At 54.7% G+C, this 24579-nt stretch overlaps 1 protein-coding gene across 1 annotated transcript; it reads right to left on the bottom strand.

The window, feature by feature from the left end:
- Nucleotides 1–1294: 1294 nt before the first annotated feature.
- Nucleotides 1295–10353, bottom strand: LOC142446269 (pepsin A). Its single transcript, XM_075548037.1, has 9 exons — nt 10295–10353; nt 9144–9303; nt 7942–8059; nt 7076–7194; nt 6224–6423; nt 4531–4647; nt 3359–3503; nt 3155–3253; nt 1295–1444 (listed from the first exon to the last, which is right to left on the bottom strand). The coding sequence occupies exons 1-9, from the start codon at nt 10351–10353 to the stop codon at nt 1295–1297; spliced, it is 1167 nt and encodes a 388-aa protein (XP_075404152.1).
- Nucleotides 10354–24579: the final 14226 nt, after the last annotated feature.

A 24579-nucleotide genomic window follows, 5' to 3' on the forward strand; every position in this document is an offset into this window, starting at 1 on the left:
TTCAACTGGTGGGCCTTTGGGCTGCTCCCAACTGCTCCCGCTGGGGAGCGGTATTGTGCTGAATGTGGGGGTGTCTGCTTTTGCTCCTCTCTTACTTCTTGGGGGCACATGCCCGGCAGAGGGGTTGCTGCCTGGCCTCGTATGGGATTTCTAGTCCCCGTTTCTTGAGGTGGCGCCATGCTGCCTTCTACAACAGATGCACAATCCAGGGGGTTTTCATGGGACGGTTCTCAGAAGTTGATCTCTAAGCTTATCCATTCATCCATCCATTCAGTCACTCATTCATTTATTTTCCTAGTCTGCCCTAGTCTGAAATCTTCTTTAAACCCTGTCCACCATGGAGGGCCCTGCTAGTATTGGCGTAGCCTCCAGCCCCAAGCCCCCGCAGCAGGACGCGCTGGAAGACGGCCGGTGATGTTGAGGGCCCTCCGCTGTTGGTCTCCTTCACTGAGCCAATCACACAGCACAGCCCGGGACTCGGTGAGGGGCTGGCTTCTCCTGCCTGTGGATTATGGACACAAACTACAAACACCTTGTCCTGATTTCAAGGGAAGTGACCACCAGTGGCCATAAGGCTTTCTGCTCATCCCACAGATTTGGGGACCACAAGAAATTTCCCAAGAGCTTAGGTGTCCTATTCAGTGAGGAGACATCGGAGCCCAGCATTTCTGCCCCATTAGGCTCTGCTGTCAAGTGTGTACTTCCCGTGTTATGGCGTCAGGTGTGGGCCTGTTAGGTTGCTAGCGTAGACACCAGGTGTGTCTGCTGAGCATGCTTCAAATTCAGGTTTGCGGAGGGGTGGTACACCTAGGTAGGTGGTACACCTGGGTGGGCCCCGATCTAGGCCAGGTGGGCTTAATTCAGCCAATGGGGTCAACCAGCATCTTTGACCACGCCTCCCAGTGGAAGGCCCCAAAAGGCTGGGACTTCAAGACCCTCCCCCCCTCCCCCTCTTTTCCAGCGGCTCCTCTGTAGTCCCACACGGTTGGGCTGCGGTCTCTCTCTCCAGCCTCAGGGGCACCACGTGTGGGTGTGCAGTGCCCCGAGGGTGCCCGTGTTCTTCTCTCCCCCCCGCCCTGGTGTCCTGACCCCAGGGCCACGAAGGGGGAACGCCAGCGAAGCGAAGGAACTCCAGAAAGCCACGTTTAGTGGGTTGTATATATTTAATGCTACATTATTGGCATGGCAGGGAACAGGGTCAAGACTCCACCTTACGATCGCGCGGGAAGGCAAGCAGGAGACTGCTGTGCACCTGGAGAGGGCGCAGGAAGGAGGCCGGCCGGCAGGCTCCGGCTTAGGCCACGGGGGCCAGGCCCACCTGGTTGTTGGCCCTGTCGAAGACGGCGAAGTACTGGCGGATGAAGACGTCGCCCAGGATCCAGAGCTCCCCGGAGGCGGTGGGGATGTTCATGCCCTGGAAGCCGCTGATGCAGCCCTGCTGGCTCTGGGGAAGAAGGGTGAAACCGGAGATGGGACCCAGACCCTACAGCCACAGGTGCTCGCTTGGGCAGCAAAGCCAGCGCAAGCCTCGGTCTGTCTGTCCAGCCGAGAGGCATGTGCCAGAAGGCGCTTCTCAGCCCTGAGTCCCGGGACTTTGCTGTTCTTGGCTTGGGCTCTGCCTGTGCGAGCCCTGCGCTGCGTGGTGGGTTCCCAGGGAGGACTGGATGCTGTCTGGTGCGTCTGGCAGACGGACAAGCCCTGACGTCAGCGTCAATGCTGCGAGGCGTAGGGAGAGCTCAGCTGCTGGGGGGAGGAGTCCTGGACACCCTAGTCTACAGCCTCTTCTCTTTAGACAGATCCAGACCAGCTGCTATCTGGTGGATCCTCTGAGCTGGAAGCTAGGCCACAGGTTAGGATCACCTGGGCACCTTTGAAAGGCCCCTCCCCTCCTTTCTCTTGATTTTGCTCGAGCCTTACCTGCTGTGACTGGAAGCTGAGTATTGGGCGGAGAAGATGGGGATCAGGGCTTCTCATTGAGGGGTACCATTGACCCACTGGGAAAAACTAGGCTTCCACTGGGCATTGGAAGTAGGCAGGAGAGGGCAAGGCTCATGTGACAGGCACTTTATGTGTTGTGGTTACGGAGTGGTTTCAAGTTGGATTGCTGTCCTCAAGGTCAGCCGTTCAAAACCACCGGCTACTCCAAGGGAGAAAGATGAGGCTTTCTACTCCTGTAAAGAGTCACAGTCCTGGAAACCCACTTGGGGGGTAGGGGGGAGGTCAGGGGGCGGAAATAGTTCTCTGTCCTATAGGGTCTCTAGGAGTCAGAATGGACTGAGAGGCAGTGAGTTTGGAGAGAGAGTAGCCTTAAGGTCAGAGTTCCACACTGATGAGAAAGATCTGCTTCCCCAGGAGCAGATGTTGCAAACCCCCCAGAGGGGCGTTCTGCTTGGACACACAGGCTTGCCCAGAGCTGGGGGCAGCTCCAGGGCAACTGGAGAAAGAGGGAGGAGGAGGGTCTTGGAGGGCCCAGGTGGTCCAGGGGTTAAGTACTCGGCTGTCAGCTGCTGGCCAGTGGTCAAGCCCACCGGTGGGTCCAGGGAGAGAGAGACGAGGCTGTCTGTTTCCTTAGAGATTTACGGCCTCGGACACCCTATGGGGGCAGTTCTACTCTGTCCTGTAGGGTCATTATGACCAAATTCCACTCGACAGCAGTGGCTTTCCTTTGGTCGCCAAGGAGGCTCCTAGATTTGGACCCCATGGGAGTGGCGAATTCCCACTTGTCCAAGTTTTTGGCGCATCAATGGGGTCAGTCACAGTTGATGACCTCAGATGCACCTCGAGGGGTTGGGGTGGGGCAGCAGGCTTCTCTGGCTTAGCAAGAGAGAAATGGAGGTTCAGCGAGGTGGGAAATTGCCAGGATCAATGGGCTAGCCTGTGAGACCCAGGGCTTGGGCCCAGGTGTCAGACTCCAGGGTCCCTTCCACGCCCTCATCCTCTGCCTCACTTTTCCTGTTTTCCTCCCCGCAGAGCTGTGTCTGCATTCGCACCCACATCTTTCTTCTTCATACGTTTCTTTTCTTGGAAGGCCCATGGAGCGTGGGCAAGTGTCTCCTGGCTCCAGCTTACAGAAGTGCAGTCTCTCTTGTGCAAAGACTGAATCTGGGCCCCATTCTGGGTGGACACATCGAGGGGTGGCCCAGGGCGCCCTTACCTGCAGGATGTAGGCACTGGGAGGCAGAGGATACTGGACACCGTTGATGGTGAAGACAATGTTGGGAAGGTTGTTGATGGCAGAGCAGCTGACCACCATCTAGAAGGAGGAAGAGGGGGTGAGAAGGTGAGAAGAATGCACCTGTTCTCTGCCTGGTGGATGTTCCACTTGGGTATAGAAGAAGGTGGACTGGGCCGGGCTTACCTGGCCGTTAGAGTTCTGGCTGGCTCCAATGTAGCTCTGGATGTTGGTGATGGCATTGGATGGGCCGGACAGCAGAGAGGTGCCGGTGTCAACAATGGCCTGGCAGCCCCCGTTGCAAGCGATGGACTCTCCATTCATGGTGATGCTGTGGACAGGATGCAAGTTAGGGCCACTGGAATCACTGATTGGGGGGGTACCTCTCCCCCGGGAGAAACCAGGTGACCCCAGAGGGCCTGTCTTCCATCCCCAAAACCTGTCCCGAATCCATACACACTCATGGCTTCTCCTGTGTGTTCATAGACTCATGCTTTCACACGTGCCTTTATTCAAGACATGCTTATTGCGTGTCTTCTGTGTCCTGGGCATGGTGGTGCAAACGTGAGCAAGACAGAGCCCCACACTTCCTGACTGTCGGGGTGGGGGGGGGGTTTGGGGGCGTCTCTCTTGGTCTCACCTGAGGGCTGAGTTAGGATAGAGAGAGAGAGTGAGGGTGGGGGGCGGTGGGGGGGAGAACCTGAGAGAGAGCGTGCCATTCAGAGAAGCAACGAGCCACAGGTTTCTTGGGGAATGGGAGGTGAGGAGCTAGGGGCAGGGGGGCGGGCATTGTGGGCAAAGAATGATGGAGGCAGTTGGAGCCAGGGCAGGAGGTGGCCAGTCTGAGGCCAACTTGGTATGGCTGGACCAGAGTGAGAGAGCGAGAGCGAGAGAGACTTGTCCCATTTTGCCTGGGACTGTCCTTGTTTAGTACTGAACATCTCACTTCCCAAGAAGCTGCTGGATAACTGGCCACCTCATACCCAAGCCCCGGTAAACTCAGCCGGGGACTGTTGCTGCATCGGGGTAGGAGCCCACGGGTGGAGGGGAGGGATGGGGAGAAAGGACTTGCCAGCCACTGAGAGTGACAGTGTTCCCAGACATCCAGAGAGGGTGGGATGTGTGGGCAGACTGAGTCCTCTGGCTAGGCCCAGCAAAGCCAGGAAGGCAGCCCTGCCCTTGGCCCAGAGGCAAGGGTCTGCCTCCTCCTTGAAGAATGCCAGGGGTGCCCGGCCGGCCCTGTGCTGGCTGTCCCCGGGGGGGGGGGTGTCTGGAAAGGGACCCAACCCCGAATCCATGAAGAGACAAGATGTGGGGCCCACACATGGGAGGCTGTGGAGCATCCTCCGTGGTCTCACCTGTCCACGGTGATCTGCCAGTAGCCCTCAGAGGAAAGAGGCACCCAGTTCAAGTTTCCGGTGTAGTAAGAAGAATCGATGCCACCAAACATCACCACGCTGCCGCTCTGGTCATTGCTGCGGAGAAGGGGGAGGAAGACAGGGATTCGCTTATTCCTTCATTCCAACCACACTCGGGACGGAGTGTGGAGGGAACGGTAAGATAAAGGGCCCTCCTGCCGTAAATGCAGGACCCTGGGATCTCCATGTTTGAAATTGTTGAGGTTTCAGCTTAGACAGGGAAGCAAATATAGGTGGCCATCAGAAATCAGTCACGTGTAAACTGTTGTGGCTCAGGGCTGTCGAGTCAGTTCCAGCTCCCAGCAACCCCCACGATGCCCAACAGAAGGAAACACAGCCCTGGCCTACAGTGTCCTCACAATTGTTACATTTGAGCCCCAAACATGTGTACGAGTCAAAAAAGAAAAAAAATTCACTGCCAGCAAGTCAGTGCTGACTCATCGCGACCTTCTAGGGATGGTTTTGACCTTGTAGACTGAAGTCCGATGTGTAACCGCCACGCTACCCTGGCTCCTCTACAATCTGCGAACCACCTATGAAACGGGGCCCCAAGTACTCAGACCCACCCTGTCTTTGGTCTTTGTTCCTAGCATCTGACAGTAACACAATGAACTGTGATGTGATACAATGTGGCACCAGCCTTGAGAAGAAAAACTCACGAGGTGACGGACGCCATCACCTCACAGGAAGATTCTGGATTCAGAACGGCCCTCGGGAAAGTGGATCGCACCCTCGGACTACTCCTGCCAAAACCGATTCTTGTCGCGTCTTGACGCCGCCCACGTCAAAGAGGACAGAGTGTCGCTGCCAGACCAGCGCCAGCCGTCTCTTCCGGTTCATTCTCCACCGCAGCCCGGGGCTGCCCTTTTGTCATTTTTTAAGTTGCGTGGCCGAAGATGCAAACAAAAAAAAATCACCCCAACTCACACCCATGGAGACCATGCTGGCTCATAGTGACCCCTTGTGACTTTCCGAGACTGTCGCTGATGATGGGGATAGAAAGCCACCCCCCCTTTTTCTTCCGAGCTGCTGGGGGTTTCAAACTGCCGCTCCTGCAGATTGCAGCCCAATGCGTAACCGCTGCACACCTCCAGGCTCCTCAAAACGTGTCTTTAGTTTTTGCTCGGAAATGCTGGCCCCTCGTGTTAAGGGGATTCACTTTGAATGCCCCCCTGGGGTGAGGATTGGCCAATGATGGGAGTGCCTGGGTGCTACAAATGGTTCATGTGTCCGATGGCTAACCATAAAGTCAAAGTTGGAGGTTTGGATTCTCCCAGAGGTGCCTTGCAAGAGAGTCCTGGCGATCTATTCCCCCCCACAAAGAGAGCAAACCCAGTTCTACTACGACAACACATGGAATCAGTATGACTCGGAGTTAACTCAGCAACTCGGACGGTCCCTGAGGGAGGGAGGCCAGTGGTGATGAGACCCTTGCCAGAGCCCGCATGTCTGCTGATGTGGGAGCTGCCCAGGACACAGGCTGCTCAGGTAAGACGGGATGGAGACTGCTCACTAGGGAGAGGTGCCGGAGACCTTCCAAGCCTCTGCTTCCTGAGACCCTGCCCACCCTGCTGAGTCCTGGGCTCCTCCTCCCTGCTGGGCCTCACTGGAGGCCATTCCCGCACCCACTCACGCGCTCAGGTAGACGGAAAAGAGGTCCTGGGGGACCAGGCCCTGGTTCCACATGTTGTCAAAGACAGGGGTGGCTCCGGAGGAAGCAATGTTGGGGTAGGCCAGACCCAGGATGCCATCGAAAGGAGAGTAGTAGAGGAAGGAGCCGGGCTCTGTCTGGCTCAGACCGAAGATCTGGTTGGTGTCGGCGATGCCGGCAACCTGAGTGGGGGGAACCAAGACATTTACTGTCACCTTGTGCTCGCCAGGCACCACTGAGGGTGGCCATGGGCCCAGAGAGCCCCAGGCCACCTGGTGGGGGACATGCCTGCCTGGAAGGCCCCATCTTTAGACTTGGGGTCAGGAGGAGAGAGAGGAACTGTCCCCTAGAAGACTTGTTGTTCTGCTGGAGACAACAGTCACAGCTAGTCCCCAGCTGCCCACCAGCCGTGAGTGGTGTGCGGTTCTCCTGCAGACCAGATGGGTCCCGGGCATTGGCATTTCTGATGAACAGATGCATAGCACATCTGTGTCCTGGTCATGAGGAGGGGGCTGGGCTGGCCTTGTACTGCCTTTATCACTCAGCGAGACTTCAGGAGGGGGCAGGAGAGAGAGGAGGAGGTGCTAAAAGAGAGTTGAGCCTTCACCTACTGCCCCCCACCCCACACCTACCACCCTAGCCTGTTCTTGAGATGGGGCTGAGATGGGCTTCTGGCTCCTGGCACAGTGACACCTGCCCCTCCCCCTCCCCCTCCACCAGGCTACCTATGTGACCACTGGGGCCTGTACTTAAATTAGCCCGTTTTAGAGGCAGGTGTCTCAAGGTCCTCCAGGCTCCTGCAGCTGGCCCTGGGGCTGTCCAGCCGACGCTCACCTGGACGGTATCGTAGCCGAGGATGCCGGTCATGCTCCCTGTGCCGTAGGCGATGGAGACGGTCTGGCTGGTGGCCTGGTAGGTGGAGGACTTCTGGGGGTTGAAGCGGTTGTGATTGGCTGTGTGGAAGACAGTGACAGGGTCAACCACTTGAGGGTCAGAGGCCGGAAGGGCCTGCCTGGGATGGGGCACCTTGACTCTCAGGGGGGCCTTTGGAGGGGAAAGGCAAGCATTCCCTGGGCCTTTGGGGTCCAAGAGTCCCCAGTTCCATCCCCATCTTGTTGGGACTATCTTCCAGGCAACCCCATGGCCTTTCCCAAGATCCCCCAGGGAAGCATGGAGCAGAACAGGCCCGTGGCTGCCCGGGAGGCAGGCATCCGACCCACTGGGGACAGCCCCTGTTGTGAGGGGATAGGCTTCATGCACATCCACTTCATTAGAACTTGGATTCTCAAGCAGGAAGAGGAAGGGGCTTGAATTACTATCTGTAGCTTGATTTTCATGCCAATGGGTTCTTGTCTAATAGATACCCCCACTGTTTCTAGTGTACAAACCCTCATGCCAGGCTCATACCCCCGCTGGTGCTGCCGTAGTCCCCAGCCCCAACTCCCTTTGGTGCCCCGGTTCTTGCTTCTGGGACTGTAGCTGTAGAACCTCCCTCTGGCCTCAGATGATAAGCTCCTGGTGGACAGGACTTCGTCCCACCCACCCGTTTACCTCCCAGAGCACCTAAGCCCAGTGCCTGGCACGCAGTAGGTGCATGGTTAATACCCATGGAGGCACTTCCTCTGGACTCTGCAGGTTTGAATTCTGGGCCTACGTGAAGCCAGGGAGCTTGGCAGGGCTGGGCAGGGCCGGGCACTCACAGCAGGCGGGGCTGGAGCAGTAGATGGAGGGCACCCACAGGTTGGAGGAGCCGGTGTCAAAGATGACAGTGAACTCCTGCGGGGGTGTTCCGATGGCGATGGTGCCGAAGTACTCCATCTGCCGGGGCAAGGACAGCGCAGCTCATGGCCTGGCACTCCCCATCCTGGGGGACCGTCCTCCCCTCTGCCTGCCTCCCTGATTTTTCCCAAGGCTCTCCTTGCCCTCCCTCTCCCTCTTTGACGCAGCCATCCTTCGAGGCTCAGCCCTGGTCTCCCTTCCTTCTTGAAACATCTCTGATGGCCATTGTGGTTCCTCACTACTGCATCGGTTTAGACTCTCAGCAAAACCCCACGTATCACAGACTAGAGCTGTATGTAGTAGGAGCCTGGTGCAGTGGGTGGGTTACATGTTGCACGGCTAACCTCAAGGTTAGCAGTTTGAAACCACCAAACACCTCTTGGGAGAAAACCGGGCCTTTCTATTCCCATAGAGTTGCAGCCTTGGCGACCCACTGGGAAGTTCTACCCTGTTGCTGTGAGTTGGCACCAACTCAAGGGCAGTAGGCTCACTTTTGCTGCTTTGACTGTAGTCTTCTGGTAGCAGGGTGCCAACCTGTCTTTCCAGAGAGTGGTGGGTGGGTTCAACTCCCCACCCTTCAGGCTAGTAGTCCAATGTGAGCCCTTTGAGCCTCCTAGGGGCCTCAAGCTCTAGCAACTTCTAATAATAACTTAAGACGCCCTGGGAGGTTATGAATTGGGCTTCAATCTGAGAGATCAGCAGTTCAAAACCAATAGGGGCTCCTTAGGAGGAAGACGGGGCTTTCTACAGTCTCAAAAAATAAAAATTAAAAAATGTTATAGACTCCGAAACCCACAGGGCAGTCCTATAGGGTTGCTATGAGTTGGCATTGACTCCAGGGCAGTGAGTTTGGTTTTGGCTTTTGGGTGGCATAGTGGCTACATGGAGGGCTGCTCACTGCAAGGTCAGCAACCCGAAACCTCCAGCTGGGGAGAAAGGCGGGCTTTCTCTGCTCTGGGGTGGTAGGAACATGTGCTCGGTACCCAGAAACAGCAGCCGCTGCCGAGGAAAAGCAGTGGCCCCAGCTGCCCCAGGCCCCTGAGCTCCAGGGAGCATTCCTACCACAGTCCCCGAGCCCACACTGCCTCCCTCCTGCTGCTCCGGCCGCCCCCGCAGCACTCACGTCCATGTAGTTGGCCAGGGGCTGCGTGGCCAGCATGGTGGCCGCCTCCTTGGGGTAGTACTTGCTGCCCGGGTTGATGTTGTACTTCTTCAGGAAATCCTCCAGCAGGCCATTCTCGATCAGATTCTGCCTCAAGGACTTCTTTCTGACGAGGGGGACCCTGGGCAGAGCATTAGAGGAGAGTTGGAGTCAGGGAGGAGGGTGATGCTCCTGGGTGCTTGGGATACCCCAGAAGGGAAGGGGAACTGGTCTCAAAGTGGGACGGGAGGGAGGAAGTGAGCTCACGCTGTGCATTTCACCAAGTGCTCCCTCTGCGCCAACGACCTGCTTAACCCTCGCAGCCACCCCGTGTCCCTTGGTCCTCAAACCGACTCGAGCCCTGTGCGTGTGTGTCAGAGTGGAATGGCAGCACCAAGATGTCAGGACCTTCTTCCAGAGGGCCAAGGGGAGGGCTCGAACCGCCAACCTCTGGGTTTTAGTAGTTGAGCGCCAACCGTTGGCACCAGCCACATTTCAGTAACCTTCTCCGGGCTGACAGCTGCAGAGGAGAAGCGACTTGTTGGAAGTCACCCTCTCCAGCTAGCGATGGAGCCAGCTGTCCTTGGAAGGGCAGGGAAAGGCCAAGCAGGAAGACTCCTGACGGAAGGAGGGACAGAGGGGTCGGGAGAGGAAGGAAGGACCACGGGAGGAAAGAAAGGTGACTGGGGACACAGCACGCACCCAAGCAACACCCACTGCCGGCTAGTCTGTCCCATTCACAGCAAATGCAGAGGACAGAGTAGACCTGGTCCAGAGGCTGTCAGTCTTTACTGTAGCGGATTGTCTATCTTTCCCCTAGGGAGCAGTTGGTCGGCTGAGCAGCTAACCTTCTGGTGAGGAGTCCAGCGCTTTCACCACGGCGCTACCACACCTCTTTAGGGACTGTAGCAGCTCACCCCATGGAGTCCGATTCCCATCATGGCCAGCGGCCCCGTTGGCCAGAGGAACTCCCTTGGGCTCCCAAGACAGGGGCCGCAGCAGCCGGTGTGCTTGAACCACCGGCCTTGCTAAGGTTCGCAGCTGAACTCTGATCCACTGTGCCAACCAGGGCATTCCAGGGGCCCAGCGCGGGTCCTGGGATGCCGGGCTCGGTCCCTCGTCCCCAGACTTACTTGACGAGGCACTCCGAGAGAGCCACCAGGCTGAGCAGCAGCAGACACAGACCCTTCATGCTTCTCTCCTGGGTCTCAAACCACCGGAGAAGGAACAAGGCTGGTGGGTGTGGAGCAGGTAGCCCGCGCGGTGCCTTATATACACCGCGTAGGCCCTCCTTCGTGGGCCTTATCAGGCTCCAAATGTCACCCGTAATCTTCGCCCCAAACAGAAACATTCCCGATAAGATTGTCCCCGACCCCTGAGCATGTTCTGGGAAGGTTCCAGCCAGTAGCTTTTCCATTGTTACCAGGTTGGGGTGGGGAAGAGAGAGAGAGAGAGAGAGAGAGAGAGAGAGAGAGAGAGAGAGAGAGAGAGAGCAAGAGAGATTGAGATTGAATGGAGCCTTGTCCCTAAATAATGAGAATGGTGTGCATTCACACTTTCCAAGCTGAATATTGGGACCAAAATGGTCTAAGGCTCACCCCACTTGTGCTCAACTGGGGATGTCAGTGCTGCTCAGCTGTAGACCCCGATGTTGTCCCAGTGACAGCTGCCCAGGAGTCTAGAGAGCAGCTCCCCTACTTAGCAATGGCCGTGTGGCAGCCACCCCAAAGCACACTCACACACTCACTCATCAACCATGGGGGACACATTTCCCTCCAGGAAGTTCTTTATGCAGGGTCTCCTCGGGCCGCTTGCTCTGGGCCAAGTGCAGCAGATCAAGAGGGAGAGGACCGAGTGGAACCCGGTGGCCTTCTTGCCTGAAGGGAAGCAAACTCGCCAAGGGTCAGATGCTCTTTCGAAGCTCTGCCCTTCATTCTTGCACCCCTTCTCTCTCCCATGGCCCCCTGCCCACCTCCCTTCGCTGCTGGAAACATTGTCCCAAAGTTGTCCTTTGGGATTCCACCGCCCTTGCTGTTCACACTGTTCACATGGCAAAGGAACTCTGGGTCAACACATTCACACTAATATGTGAGTGACTTAGGATTTTGACTAGCCCCAGAGACTCTGTTTTGTGAGAGCCCACCCACTCAGAGGACAAAGGGCAGTGAGAATGTGGGTTGAAGAATTGTAGGAGGGGGGACAGGGGTACCCGGAAGCTAGATAAGCCCCATCTGAGGTCTTGTTCTGAAAGCGGATCTCTTGCTTCAGTTCTGGTTTTCAGCCTCTGGAGGCACAGATTTGCAGGAAGGCTCCCGAATCCCTGTGGGGACAGAGGGGACCAGTGGATGCGGCACCTTCACACTGAAAACTAAACCAAACAGAGCTGTAAACCCCTTCCATCGAGGGGACTGTAACTCCTAGCCACCTCGGGTGCATGTACGTGTGTATGTGTGTGCGTGTGTATATGCATGTGTGCGTGCATGTTGCACCCACACACATGTGCATAGATGTGTGTGCGTGCATGTGTGTGTAGCTGTGTTCCACAGTGTCTTCAACGGCTGAGCTTTCAGATCACCAGGCTTGCTTCTGAACCACCCCAGGGTGGACTCGAGTCTCTCACGTACTTGCACGCAGTCACGGGGGTTGGCGACACTGATTTCCACGCCATCTGTGAGGCAAAAGGAGCCCTGGCGGCCCAGTGGTTACGAGTTGGGCTGCGACCTGCAAGGTCAGCAGTTGGAAACCACCGGCTCCTCCTTGGCAGAAAGACGAGGCTTTCTACTCCCGTGAAGACTTAACCTCTGGGAAGCCCACAGGGGCAGTTCTGCCCTGTCCTGTAGGGTTGCCGTGAGTCAGCTCGGGCTTGGGGGCCGTGAGGTTTTCAGTTTGAGCCATTTGCCAGTCATTCGGATGACACGTGGAGTAACACTGCCCATGCGTCTCGCTACCTGGGTGGTGAGGAGAGAGGGGAGCTGAGACTAAAGGTTGGTGGCTCGAATCCTCCCTGGTGGCTGCATGCAAGAAAGGCCTGGCAATCTGCTTCCGTAGGGACGCCCACCAGGAAACCTTCAGGGAGCTCATTCTGACGCACATGAGGAAGAATGAACTTGACTGCCACGGTGGTGGTGTCTCCCCGCCACAGTATAATTGACCTCCAGTGCACACAGCAAACAATTCAACAGTTTCCTTGCGCTCTTTGTTGTCAGCTCCCCGTTGCCCCCCACGCTGCTATGGCCCCTGTTGTGAGGCACTATGGAGTTGGTTCTGACTCTCAGCAACCGCGGGGTCTGCACAATGAAACCCCGCTGGGCCCTCTGCCGTCCTCCTCAGGGTGCTTCGGTTGGATCCTGCCACTGCAGCCACCGTGTCCATCCATCTCTGGAGGGCCTTTCTCTTTTTCACCGCCCCTCCACTTCACCAAGCACAGTTTCCTTCTCCAGGGACTGGTCTCTCCCTGGGAAACCATTCATCCAGTTACGGTCTCTGTAGATGTACCATCCTGGCTTTCCCACATGGAAAAAACAGACCCAAACAAACAAACAAAAAGAAGACACCAATGACAAAATAAGACAGAGAAAAACTTCAATTGAAAAGAAAGCAGAATATATTTAAAAAACTGGAACAAATTCAAAAAGGGTCAAGAGGGAGGTCAGCTGATGAGGTGGTGTTACTTTTCCCACAGTGTTTCATGCGTGTGTCTCTGTGTTGCCGTGGTGTCGGTTGTGAATCTGCACTCAGTGTGGAACATAATGGTGTGACACCCATCTGACAGATGACGAAACTGAGGCCGAGAGATCGTGTCCCTTGTCTCGAGGTCACACAGACAAGAAGTGACTGAACAGGGACTGGGACCCAAGCCTTCTCTAGCACGCCACCTGCTGGCAGTTTGCCAAAGGCGGCTGAGTGACTTCTGGAGCTTTGACCCCAGGCCCTGGGTCGGAATCCCAACCCTGCCTCTTTATAAGAGCCAGTCTCTCTGAGCCTCAGTTGCCGCATCTGTGAAATGGGGAGACAGCACCCCTGATTTCCCAGGGGGTTCCCGAGCCTTCAGAGCCAAGTGCTGGCAGTGGCTAAGATGCAAACAGCCGCCAATACCAAGAGCTGGCAGTGCCAGAGCCCTGAGCTTCCCTGGGGGGGCCAGAGGGCACAGGCACTTGGCAGAACAGGTAAGCTTGCGCACCTATCGCTCGACCGGCGACCCCCCTCCTGTGTGTCTTCCAGAAGAAGTGAAGATTCACATCCACACCCAGGCCGCACCCTCATGAGGATGGAAGCTTTGTTCAGAATTGCCTCCAGATGGAGACACTCCAGTTCCCCCAGCTGGTCACTGACGGAACACCCAGAGGTACAGGTGCCGGGTGGAATACTACTCAGCCACGAAAAAGAGCAGGCTAGGGACACACACAGCAACATGAGTAGATTTCAAAAGCCGTAAGCTAAGAGGCCAGACTCAGGTTACATTTGTGTGACTCCAGTTAGAGGACTCTGAATGTGATCTTGTTTGGGTCTTTGAAAACGCCACTGGTGGGATTAACATGAGGTCATCCTGTTGACCAACAACTCCACAGCTCAACTCACCGCCATCGAGTTGCAGCTGACTCAAGGCGACCGAGAGGGCAGAGGAGAACTGCCCTGGTGGGTTTCTTAGACTGTAACTCTTCACAGGAGTCGAAGACCTCCTCTTTCTAAGGTGGATCCTAATTCAACCTGACTGAGCCCTGGTGGTCTAGTGGGTTACATATTGGAGTGGTCATTGCAAGGTGAACAGTTTGAAACCACTAGCCGATCCACAGGAGAAAGAGGAAGCTTTATACTCCCATGCAGATACACAATTTCGGAAACACACAGGGGCAGTTCTAACCTGTCCTACCGGGCTGCTCAGACAACAACAAACCCCCTCACTGCCATCGAGGGATGCCGACTCCTGGCGACCCTACAGGACAAGGTAGAACTGCTTCCGTGAGCTTCCAAGACTGTCACTCTTTACGGGAGTGGAAGGAAAGCCCGATCTTTCTCCCGTCTCTCTTCGCCAGGACCCCAGTTCTCACCACCAGGGAGCTGATCCTGGGTCGTTATGAGTCGGCATGGACTCGAGGACAGGGAGGGGAGTGGGTTTTCACGCTGTAATGGAGTCCTGATGAAAAGAGAGGAGACCTGGAGACAGAGGAGCGCTCACCAGCTTTGCCGTATTTTATACTAGACACTAGATACCAGGCACGGGTCCCGCCCATGCTCACGCTCGGGGACATGATGGCAGCATGGGTGATTGGGGCTTGTCCCAGAATCTGTTCATCATAAGCTCTGAGTTGGTGGCACCAGGCTGGTCCCATGTCAGCTTTTCTCAGAGGATAAATCCCCAAAGTATAAAGACTACGCTGTCTCTTCTTGCCCAATGCCAAGAGCAGGGGTGGAAAGGAACGCGGCCTCTCCAGGCTTACTCTTGAGTTGGCCTTAACTCAGGAGGTCCATCTTGCTCATGGACCTCATGGCCATCTTGTCCGCGAGTCTCTCTAGGCATGGACTCGCTCACCGGGAGTTTTTAATGACCCTACAGAAGAGGAACCCACGTGGTGAGGAGCCGTGGGCAGTCTCTGAGCAATAGCAACAGGAAATGAGTCTCACAGACCAGTCAGCTGCCAGGAGCGACCGGATCCTGCCACACTGGCGGGGGGGCTGCAAAGCGGGTCTTCCCTCAGGTGAGCTTCAGGTGAGTCCCCAGCCCTGGCTGACACCTTTATCACATCCTTGTGAGGCTTCATGAAACCAAAGATCCCAGACTCCAAGGGGCCCGGATTCCTGGCCCCTGGACACTGCATGATTCTCAGTGGGTACCATTTTAAGTCCTTGAGGCTGTCCTGCTTGATAAAGCGGAGGGGCCACAAAAAAGATGGACTGACACTGAGAACGATTGTGAGGATGGCTCAGGACCGGGAAGGGTCGACAGCACCCAACAACCACAAGTTTGTTATCCTGCCACTGAAATCCAACACAGGGTAGAAACCTCCTGAACAATTCCATCAATTCCCACCTGTGTGCCTAGGCTCTACCCCACTTGGGGTCATTTCAGTGTGCCCAGAACTCCCCAGAGCAGGAAGTTGTCGCTGTGGGGTCTCTGTGCTTTGCTGAACGTGTCATTGCGGTGGGCAGGGCTCAGCATAGGTTCAGAGACAAGGCAGGCCTACATCCTGGGTCTTGGCACCTCTGAGACTGCGTACACTCACCTGGCTCCCGGGCAGGGGTGAGGGTGGAAAGGGGCCCCCCCGCAGAGGCTGCCGAGAAGTCGTCCAACCAGTTCCCTATCCAGGCCCTCTGGGGAGGGGAGTGGAGTTTCTGACCCCAGAACCGTGGGCCCCGCCGAGGTCTGACATCCGGCTGCCAGCGGGGACGCCTGTAATCTTGCTGTGCAGTATCGAGATTAGACAACAGCGTTTACCTTGCCATTAGCCCTGCCCGGCACGCGGTGTGGGGTGCCTTGCTTTGAGGGGCACCAGGAACAGCTTCTGTGATGCAGGGCACCCCTTGCCAAGGGCACGGCTGTTCAGAAGTGTTCCATCGACTGATCCAATCAGGCCACGGAGTGAAATCTTAAGAGCCCCAGGGCGGCAAGCCTGCGCCAGAACAGGTACAGTGATAAGTATTATCGAGCGGGGCTGATAGACCCTCAGGTGGCTGGTCCCCTGTATCACCCCCGGGACACAGTCTTCCAGCAGCAGCGGGAACATGTTCTCCACCCTCCACACAGCCCGGGGTGTCTTGCTGGGGATTGCATGGTTGTGCTTTCTAACCTGTTTAGAATAACTTTTTTTTAAAATCCAAGTATACCAGCAATCCACCACCCGCCGGCCCGTGTGTCATCCCGGGGCCATTGCGTGTGGCTATGATCCTGGAAACTCGGCCACAGGTGTCGCCCCTGGTGGAGAGGTTTCAGCGAGCCTGGAGGAAAGGCCTGATGGCCTCTTTCTGAAAATGAGCCGATGGAAATCCCACATGGAGCAACAGCGGAAGGAGGAGAGTCAGGGCGAGGCAGGGGAAGTGGGGTTTGTGGACGGTGCCCAGCATGGTCACTACTGACCAGTTCATTCAAGGACTTATCAAAGGGGGGGGGGAATGCAGAACAGAACTTTAATTTCCATAGACTCTAGACTTTCTGGAGCCGTGGGGGCTGGATGAATTAGTATTGCCCAGAGATTGTCTTTAAACAGTCAGCCTGGAACGGAAAAAGTTTCCTGACGTCATCTTCTTTTTCTTAAACTCCCTCATTGTATATCAACCTGCCTTCACCCAAGCTAACATCTGTCTACCCTCTAGTCAGTATTTATCACCAGTGGTTATGCGCTGGGCCTCGACCCACAAGATCAGCAGTTCGAAACCACCAGCCGCTCTGAGGGAGAAAGAGGAGGCTTTCAACTCCCGTACAGCGTGACAGCCTCAGAAACCCACAGGGGCAGTTCTACCCTGTCCTGCAGGGTTGCTGTGAGTTGGTTTCTCCTCCCTCCACTGGTAACCAGGGGAGATGGTTTCTGCCATTGTGGAAGCCCTTTCTTGGCTTGTTCCACACGGCACGGTATGATAGGGTCTTGTGACTGACCTACGTCATCCAGCATGGTGTGCAGGTCCACATCCCCGTGGTCGGCGCATTCGGGTGTTGTTGAGCATCCAGTAGTAGTCCGTTGTGTGCAGGCACCATAGTTGGTGTGTGTGCTCTTCCATGTCGTTGCTGCTGGCAGCCGGGCGGGTAACGGGCACAGGAGTGCATATATCGTCCGTGTCTCTGTCGTCCTCTGTCTAGGACATATTCCAAACAGAGAGATTGCTGGATCATATCGTATTGCTATCTCCAACTGGTTACAGCAGCGCCACAGAGTTTTCCCCTGTGGATGCTCCATTGACGCTCTCTCAACACCCTCACCAGCACTTGTTGTTTTTGTTTGCTTTGCTTTGCTGCTGCTGCTGCTGGTGTGTGTGTGTGTGTGTGTGTGTGTGTGTGTGTGTGTGTGTGTGTGGTGGGGTTGTCCTAATGAATATTTTCTATTTTTACTTTGTTCCTTGTCCTCCTGCATTCTAATATCCCTTGTGATGGCTACACAGACACACCCAGACAACATTCATGATTAAAGGTTTTATTCAGGACGTTAACAAGTGGTCATACCAGGGAGAAGTGCTCAGGGTCATTGTTTATCAGGACATGTTACAAAGTTTCAGGTCTGTTCATAAGTGCCGAAAGGGGCACACCAGTCCACAATAAGCCTCGACCTGAAGGAATTCAGCTCAAGCTCCATGGGTCAGCAAACCCAGCTCCCCGAACTGAGTGCCCAGAGGCACCCACTCCAGTCAGCCTCAGCCCAAAGGCACTCAGCTCCACTTCCATGGGCCCGAAAGTCCAACTTCCCCAATTAAGTGCCCAGAGGCACCCCACTCTGCAAGCCAGCCCCCTGACTGCACGGAAGCACTCGTCTTCCCTTGCTTCGTGGGTTGAGAAGTCCAGCCCTCTGCCCGCGCTCTGGCTCCTGGTTCTGCTGCTCCTTTGATGGTACAGCTGTCATTCAACCCAAGAGGTTCACGGTGCAGGGATCTCGGGTCCAGAGGATGAGCTCCACTCTGGCTCTTGCTGGTAATGAGGTCCCTCCTCCTGCTTCTCAGAGGGCTCATTGTATACACCAGGGCTCCTCAAACTTTTAAAACAGGGGACCAGTTGGAGGGCCAGACTATAGTTTAAAAATAATCTATGAACAAATTCCTATACACACTGCACATATCTTATGTTGAAGTGACAAAAAAGTGGGAGGGGGCAAAAACACCCAACGGGGCAGATAAATGTCCTCAGCAGGCTGCATGTGGCCCGCATGCCATAGTTTGAGGACCCCAGGAGGGCACTCCAGGGAATCCTAGTCCCAATGACTCACAGGTGAATCCAATCAGTGTCTCCCCCCACCTTCTTACCAGACCCATGCAGGGAAAGATTGTGTGGTGGGAGTTAGAGACTGACTGAAAGAGCCACATTCAATAATTCACTGCCCCCACAATGTGTGTGCTTTCTTTTTTAAAAACAAAACAAAAATATTGTTATTATTGCTGGAGGAGCCCTGGTGGTGTGATGGTTAAGAGTTGGGCTGTTAACAGGAAGGTCAGCAGTTCAAGACCACCAGCCACTCTGCAGGAGAAAGATGAGGCTTCCTACTCCCATACAGAGTTACAGTCTCAGAGACCTGCAGGGGTGGTACTGCCACGTCGTATAGGATCGCTGGGAGTTGGAAATGATTAGGCGGCAGTGGGTTACCTGGTTTTCATAATTGTCGGGGTGAGATGACATCTCATTGTTTTTGATTCCATCTCTCTAATGGCTAGTGACCCCGAAGCCTTCTTAAAACCAACCGGCAGCTTAGCTTAACTAGAAAAGACTACCGTACTCTTTCAAGATCTCTCTCTATGGGAGCAGTAGGGAGAAAGAGAGGCTATCTCCCACCGTCGAGAGTGACAGGCTTAAAAACCCACAGGATAAGATGCGCCTACAGGTAGTGAGATCTGCTCCCTCGGAGGTATGCAAGTCCCCACGATACCATCTGGTGCAGAGACGCCCCACACAGATTGCTTAATGGAGTGAAGGGATTCCCCACCTGCACCACAGCAGGGCCCAGCCCCCTTCAGGAAGGGGTAAGGGGAGTGTCGGGCTCGCCGGGCCGTCAGAGGGCTCCGATCCCTGCTTGGAGTGCCCCGTAAGAGAAGGGTTTGGTAGAGGCCGTGGAAGGCATTTGGACCGAGGCGGAGGAAGGATTAGCTGGTTCAATATTTGGAGCCCTGCGGTGAGCTGGTGGAGGAGGGCGGAGCTAGTCGTTGGGGTGTGGAAAATTCCAGGGAGCAGGAGCAGGTCCAAGGCATGGGCTGCTGCCTCAAAGCTGGGCCCGAGGGTTCCCACCTGGCCTCTCCTTCCCCTCATAGCCCCCCTGTTCCCACTCCCAGTGCTTCTCTTGAGTTGCCCTCTGCCCCAGGGCCCCAGTGGGGACCCGTCAGAGCGATAACCTAGGGTGAACCCTCCCTGGGGACAGAAGTCAGTCGAGGTCCCACCCCTAGTGGGTTCTGCCCCAAGTCACCTGGCTTCTTTGTCCTCCGTATCACTACGGCCACTTTACGCCCCAAGAGTGAGGTTCTGGGCCTTTTGATCCCATTGGACTGGCAGTGACCCAGGCCCTGCCTTCTGCCCCGTGACTCTACCATGTGACTGCTGAGGGAGGCTTGGCTTGGCTGTATGAAAGGGATCACCTGGGCCTGCTCCTGCTCCTGCTAGTCTTGGAGCAGCAGGGGCACCTGGTCCCCTTACACCAAGGATCTGCCATGGCTTTGGAGTCTTCCTGTCAGGGCGCAGGATAGGGGCAGGGCAGCAACCTCATGGTGAAGACGTTGCTCATTTCTTAGGCCCATTGCCAAATACCCAGAAACCCTCATTGACTCTTGGCCGGGTTCATCTCCCCTTCCATCCATCCACCCATCCATCCATCTATCCTCCCACTGACCCACCCACCATCCATCTACCCATTCATCCACCCACCTACCCTCCCATCCACTATCCATCCATCTATCCACACATCCACCCATCCATCCATCTATCTACCCACTGACCCACCCACCATCCATCCATCATCCATCTATCCACCCATCCACCCACCTACCAACCCACCCATCCACTATCCATCCATCTATCCACCCATCTATCAACCCATCCATCCACCCATCCATCGAACCATCCATCCACCCACCAACCCACCCACTCTCCATCCATCCATCTATTTCCCATGCTAGTCAGTAAGTAGGCTTGTGAGAGATGAGTTGGCTGAGATTCACTTCACCTCCCTCCCTGAGGTCAAGTGTGTGTCCTGAATCTCTCTGGCAGGTGTCCTTCTAAAAAGAAAATTCTCGGAGACTGTGAGACAGAGGAGGACTCCATATGAGGCTGCAGCCCCAAGTCAAGGAACATCTGAAGCTCAAGGAAGCTGGGGGAGCATGGCTTCCCCTGGATCAGATTCGGCAGAAAGAACCAAGAGGGCAGACGCCCTGCTCGTGGATCCACCAGTCCTCCGACTGTGAGCAGCGTGCTTCTGTCCTTGTAGATGGCCCAGCTGTGGCACTTTGTGACAACATCGGGGTGAATAGTGTTGTTAGTTGCTGCTGAGCTACTTCTGACTTGGGCTGGCCTCCTGTGTGAGAGAAAAACTGCCCTCCGTGGCTTTTCAGGGCCCTGTGGACACAGCTCCTCAGGCCTTCCTTCAGAGGCCCCTCTGAGTGGGTTTAACTGCCAATCCTTTGGTTAGTCATCTGGTGCTTCCTTATTTGAGCCCCCCAGGGCCTCCTCAGCAGGTCGAAAGGACCCACAAAGGTGTATTGGAGGCCGGCACCTCTACCTGTGTGCACGAAGGTGACCCCTAACCCGCGGAGCTGAGGGAAGACAGGAAGAGAGAGGAGGAGGTACAGTGCTTGGCACCGTGGCCGGATCTTTAAGATACGGGTGCCGAGCAGCCTCGTGTGTCTTGCCAGCAGCCATCCAAAGTTGAGGCCTCCCATCGAAGACCCCAGAAGGGCTACAGAGGGTGGCGAGTCTACTTAGGAAGCAAGAAAGTGAAATTCTTAGGTAACACATCTACCCACACCACCTATGGGAACCGGATGTCGAAAATGCCGATGGATGGAATCAAAGAGCCCAAGTCACCTTAAGAGATGGAGGAAGGCCCGGCAGAGGAGAGAGGACACTTTTATTGAAACGATCCGTTTTCTCCCTCTCCGCCTGCTGCTTGTTACCTGGTGCGCGGGGTTGCCTGGTTGGCCATTTTTAACCAGTGTTGGGGGCACGCAATTCAGTGGCATTATTTACATTCACAAAGTTGTGTAACCACCCTGACCCACTGGTCCCCAAAGTCTTACATCACCCCCAACAGAAGCTCTGTCACCGTTCAGCTATGGATCCCCATGTCCCAGAGTCCTGGTGGCACCGAGGGTCACACGACCTCAAGGTCAGCAGTTCGAAACCACCGGCTGCTCTGCAGGGGAATGCTGAGGCTTTCTGTTCTTGTGAAGATTTACAGGTTTGGAACCCCCCAGGGACAGTTCCACTCTGATGTGCAGGGTTGCTATGTGTTGGAATCAATTCCTTGGAAGCGAGAGGTCTTTCACACACATGGAAGTTCAAACATGCCTCCTTTGGCATCTGCCTCACCCCACTTACCACCAGACTCTCCAGGTTCATCCATGTTGTAGTTTGTACTCAGATAACTCCAAACTCACTGCCAACAAATTGATGCCGACTCAGAGTGGCCCAGCGGGACAGGGTAGAACTGCCCCCATGGGTTTCTGAGGCTGTAAGTCTTTACAGGAGCAGAAAGCCTCCTCTTTCTCCCCCAGAGTGGCTGGTGGTTTCAAACTGCTGACCTTGAGGCTAGCAGTCCAACTTGTAGACCCCTAACCCCCACAGGGATTCCCGAGGAATCTGAATAACATTCCATGATTTTGAATCGTGGAATACCATTCCTTTGCACGTCGGTCCTGCATTCTGCTTATCCATGCATCTGTTGGCGGGCACTGGTGCCCTTTGGCTGCTGGGACTGATGCTGCTAAGAATGTTGGGATAGGAGTACCTGTTTGAGTCCCCGTTTTCCAGTACTTTGGGTAGATACTTGCGAGTAGAATTGCTGGGTCAGATGGTAATGCGGTGTTAAATTGTTGAGGACTCTCACCATAGGGATTGGCTGGTAGCAGACCCTTTTATGTTTCCGCCAGCTCTGAGCGCCCGGCATGCTTGTTCACATGGACTCTTCTGATTCCAGTGAGACATCACAGGGGTCTTCCAGGTTCCCCAAAGTCCCCCACCCCCCCCAAGCCCACCATGAGAACATCTATGTATTTACCATTCTGCTCAATTGCACCGGGAACACACAATGACGTCAGTATGCCTAACACCCACACCTCAGGGTCACCGTGCAGTTGGCACAAACCCTAAAGACATCAAGACTGTAACCCAAACAGACAGATGCACATCTATGTTTATCGCAGCAATTTCCACAATAACCAAAACATGGAGACAACCCCAAGCCCCAATTCTAGAGGAACGGCTAAGCAAGCCCTCATATCCTCGTATTACGGAACTTAAGGCATCACTGAAAAACGGATAACTCTCTGAAGACGTGGAGAAAAGCAGATAACGGTATGTTTAGCCAACTCAGTCAGTCTTGCAGAGTTAATAGTCACTGTCACCGTCGTTCTAAGGAAAAAGCAAGAAGAAATGTGATAAGACTTTGAGAGCCCAGGGTCAGGGGTGGGAAAGAGGGATGTGTGTGTGTGGCGTGGGGGGGGGGCACAAAAGAAAGAAAGGAGGGTTTTAACTAGAAAAAAAATGTTCCATGAATTGAAGGACTTTCCGTGGTGGTGGTTTTATAGCCCCTAAACCATCCTGCCCTGAATGGGCCGGGCCACTCGTGGTGGGGGTAAAACCGAGCAAGGACTGTAATATCCTCCTTGGCCACCAGGTGTCAGGCTTTCATGGATGGTCGGCCTGGGAATGACTGTACTTCAGCAAAGCTATGGTCTCCTCTCTGCTGCCGTTTTTTCGTTTCTCTTTAAACAATGCTTAGCATTGGAATCGGAAATGTCTCCGATTTTAGAAGCAGCCACTGAGGACATGAAAGAAGGTGTGGGAAGATGCACTGCATGTGTTAGTCTGGGTGGACTAGAGAACAAATTCATAGACAGACACGTATACGAAAAAGCTTCCTATTAAAGAGCAATTGAATATTGAGAAAACACCCCAGCCCAGTCCAGATCAAGTCCGTCATCCGATATTTAGCTCATATGTCCGATGCCAGTCTCTAAGTTCCTCTTCAGACTCACGCGACACATGCATTGATGCTGAATGCAGGAAGCTCACAGGCCAGTGGGTGGGAAGTCTTGTGCATCCAGTGGCAGTGGAAGCATCGCAGCCCTGGTTCAGGTTTTCACGTGCCTCCTTCAGCTCCAGGGCTCTGGCTCCATCAGTGTAGCTCCATGTGGCTTGTCAACAGGAATGTCAAACAGAGACAGTGTCTGGCCTCCAGTGAGTTATTTTTTTCTCCGTTGGGCCTCCAAATGAGGTCATCAAGCTGTGACCTGATTGACAGGCTAAACTCCACTCCTTCACTCTTAATAGTCTTAAGTTGACACCAGGTTATGTAACTACCACACTGGATATAAGCATTGTTAGGATTTTCATTACATCCCTCCCCTCCCCGCAGTGCATGGTCAGCAGTTGGACGAATCTGCTGCTCAAGCAGACCCAAGACACCCACCCCCTCATCTGTACATTGGTAATAAATATTTCTCGCTTTGCACGAGAAAATGAAACAATATTGTTAAAGACCCCAATACCTCAATAAAACCCCCAACCAAGCCCACAGCTCTGGAGTCAATGTTGATTCCTAACTGCCCTCTAGGTCACGGTAGAACTACCCCTGTGAGTTTCTGAGATGGTCACTCTTTATGGGAGTAGAAAGCCCCGTCTTTCTTCCTTGGAGCAGCTGGTAGCTTTGAACTGCTGACCTTGTGGCTGGCAGCCCAACACATAACCACTCCACCACCAGGGCTCCATAGGATGATGGCCAAGTTCTACTCTGAATCTCGGTGGCTCTGTGAATTGAAATTGACTTGATGACAATGGGTTTGATTAGTATTCTTTTTGGTTCATACGTCTCAAATTCTGGTGGTTCCCACCAAATGGCTTCCTAGGGGTGTCCCAGGAGGACGCTTAGGGAATCCCGGGCATTTTATGGAAGGAGGAAGGCTTTGCGCACCCTGTTTTCCTTTTGTATGAGATTTCCTCCCCAAGATAGTCTTTGAGGCCTTGAGAATAGCCATGCTTGGTGTTTGAGGGGCGGGGGGCGGAGGGGGGAGAGCTCAGGGCTCCATCAGGGACTGTCACTTGGGAGTGGAGCTGGCAGGGGTATTATAGATATAGGTGGCAGATAATGGTGGCTGGAATTCTGTGTATGCCTTGCTGTTGGGGGCCAAGGGAGAGTCATCCATTTCAAAGCCCCCCACCCCCGAGCCCACCGTGAGTGGAAGGCCATTGTTCAATAGCCTTACGTTGACACCAGATTATGTGACTTGTCCCTGGGACACATTCAAACTCAGTGCCTTCAAGTTGATCTTGATTCACAGCGACCCTGTAGGACAGGGTAGAACTGCCCCTGTGAGTTTCTGAGACTGTAACTCTTCACAGGAATAAAAAGCTTCATCTTTCTTCTGAGGAGCAGAGTGGCTGTTGGTTTCGAACTGCTGACCTTGCAGTTAGCAGCCCAATGCATAATCACTATCCCATTCTTTACCATCTGCTATAATTATACCCACTGCCTTAAACCCACTGCCATCAAACCTATTCAAACTCATGCAGACCTTCTGAGTAGAA

This window comes from Tenrec ecaudatus, chromosome 4 (assembly GCF_050624435.1).
Source record: "Tenrec ecaudatus isolate mTenEca1 chromosome 4, mTenEca1.hap1, whole genome shotgun sequence".
Lineage (NCBI taxonomy): Eukaryota > Metazoa > Chordata > Mammalia > Afrosoricida > Tenrecidae > Tenrec > Tenrec ecaudatus.

What these genes read in the sequence shown, in the direction of transcription:
- LOC142446269 (XM_075548037.1), bottom strand. Translation starts at nt 10,353, where the DNA reads ATGAAGGGTCTGTGTCTGCTGCTGCTCAGCCTGGTGGCTCTCTCGGAG. An exon ending in TTTTCCGTCTACCTGAGCGC is followed by an intron (nt 4,648 to 6,223) that starts GTGAGTGGGTGC and finishes CCTTCTCCGCAG; the next exon opens with CAATGACCAGAGCGGCAGCG. An exon ending in TGGCAGATCACCGTGGACAG is followed by an intron (nt 3,504 to 4,530) that starts GTGAGACCACGG and finishes TCCTGTCCACAG; the next exon opens with CATCACCATGAATGGAGAGT.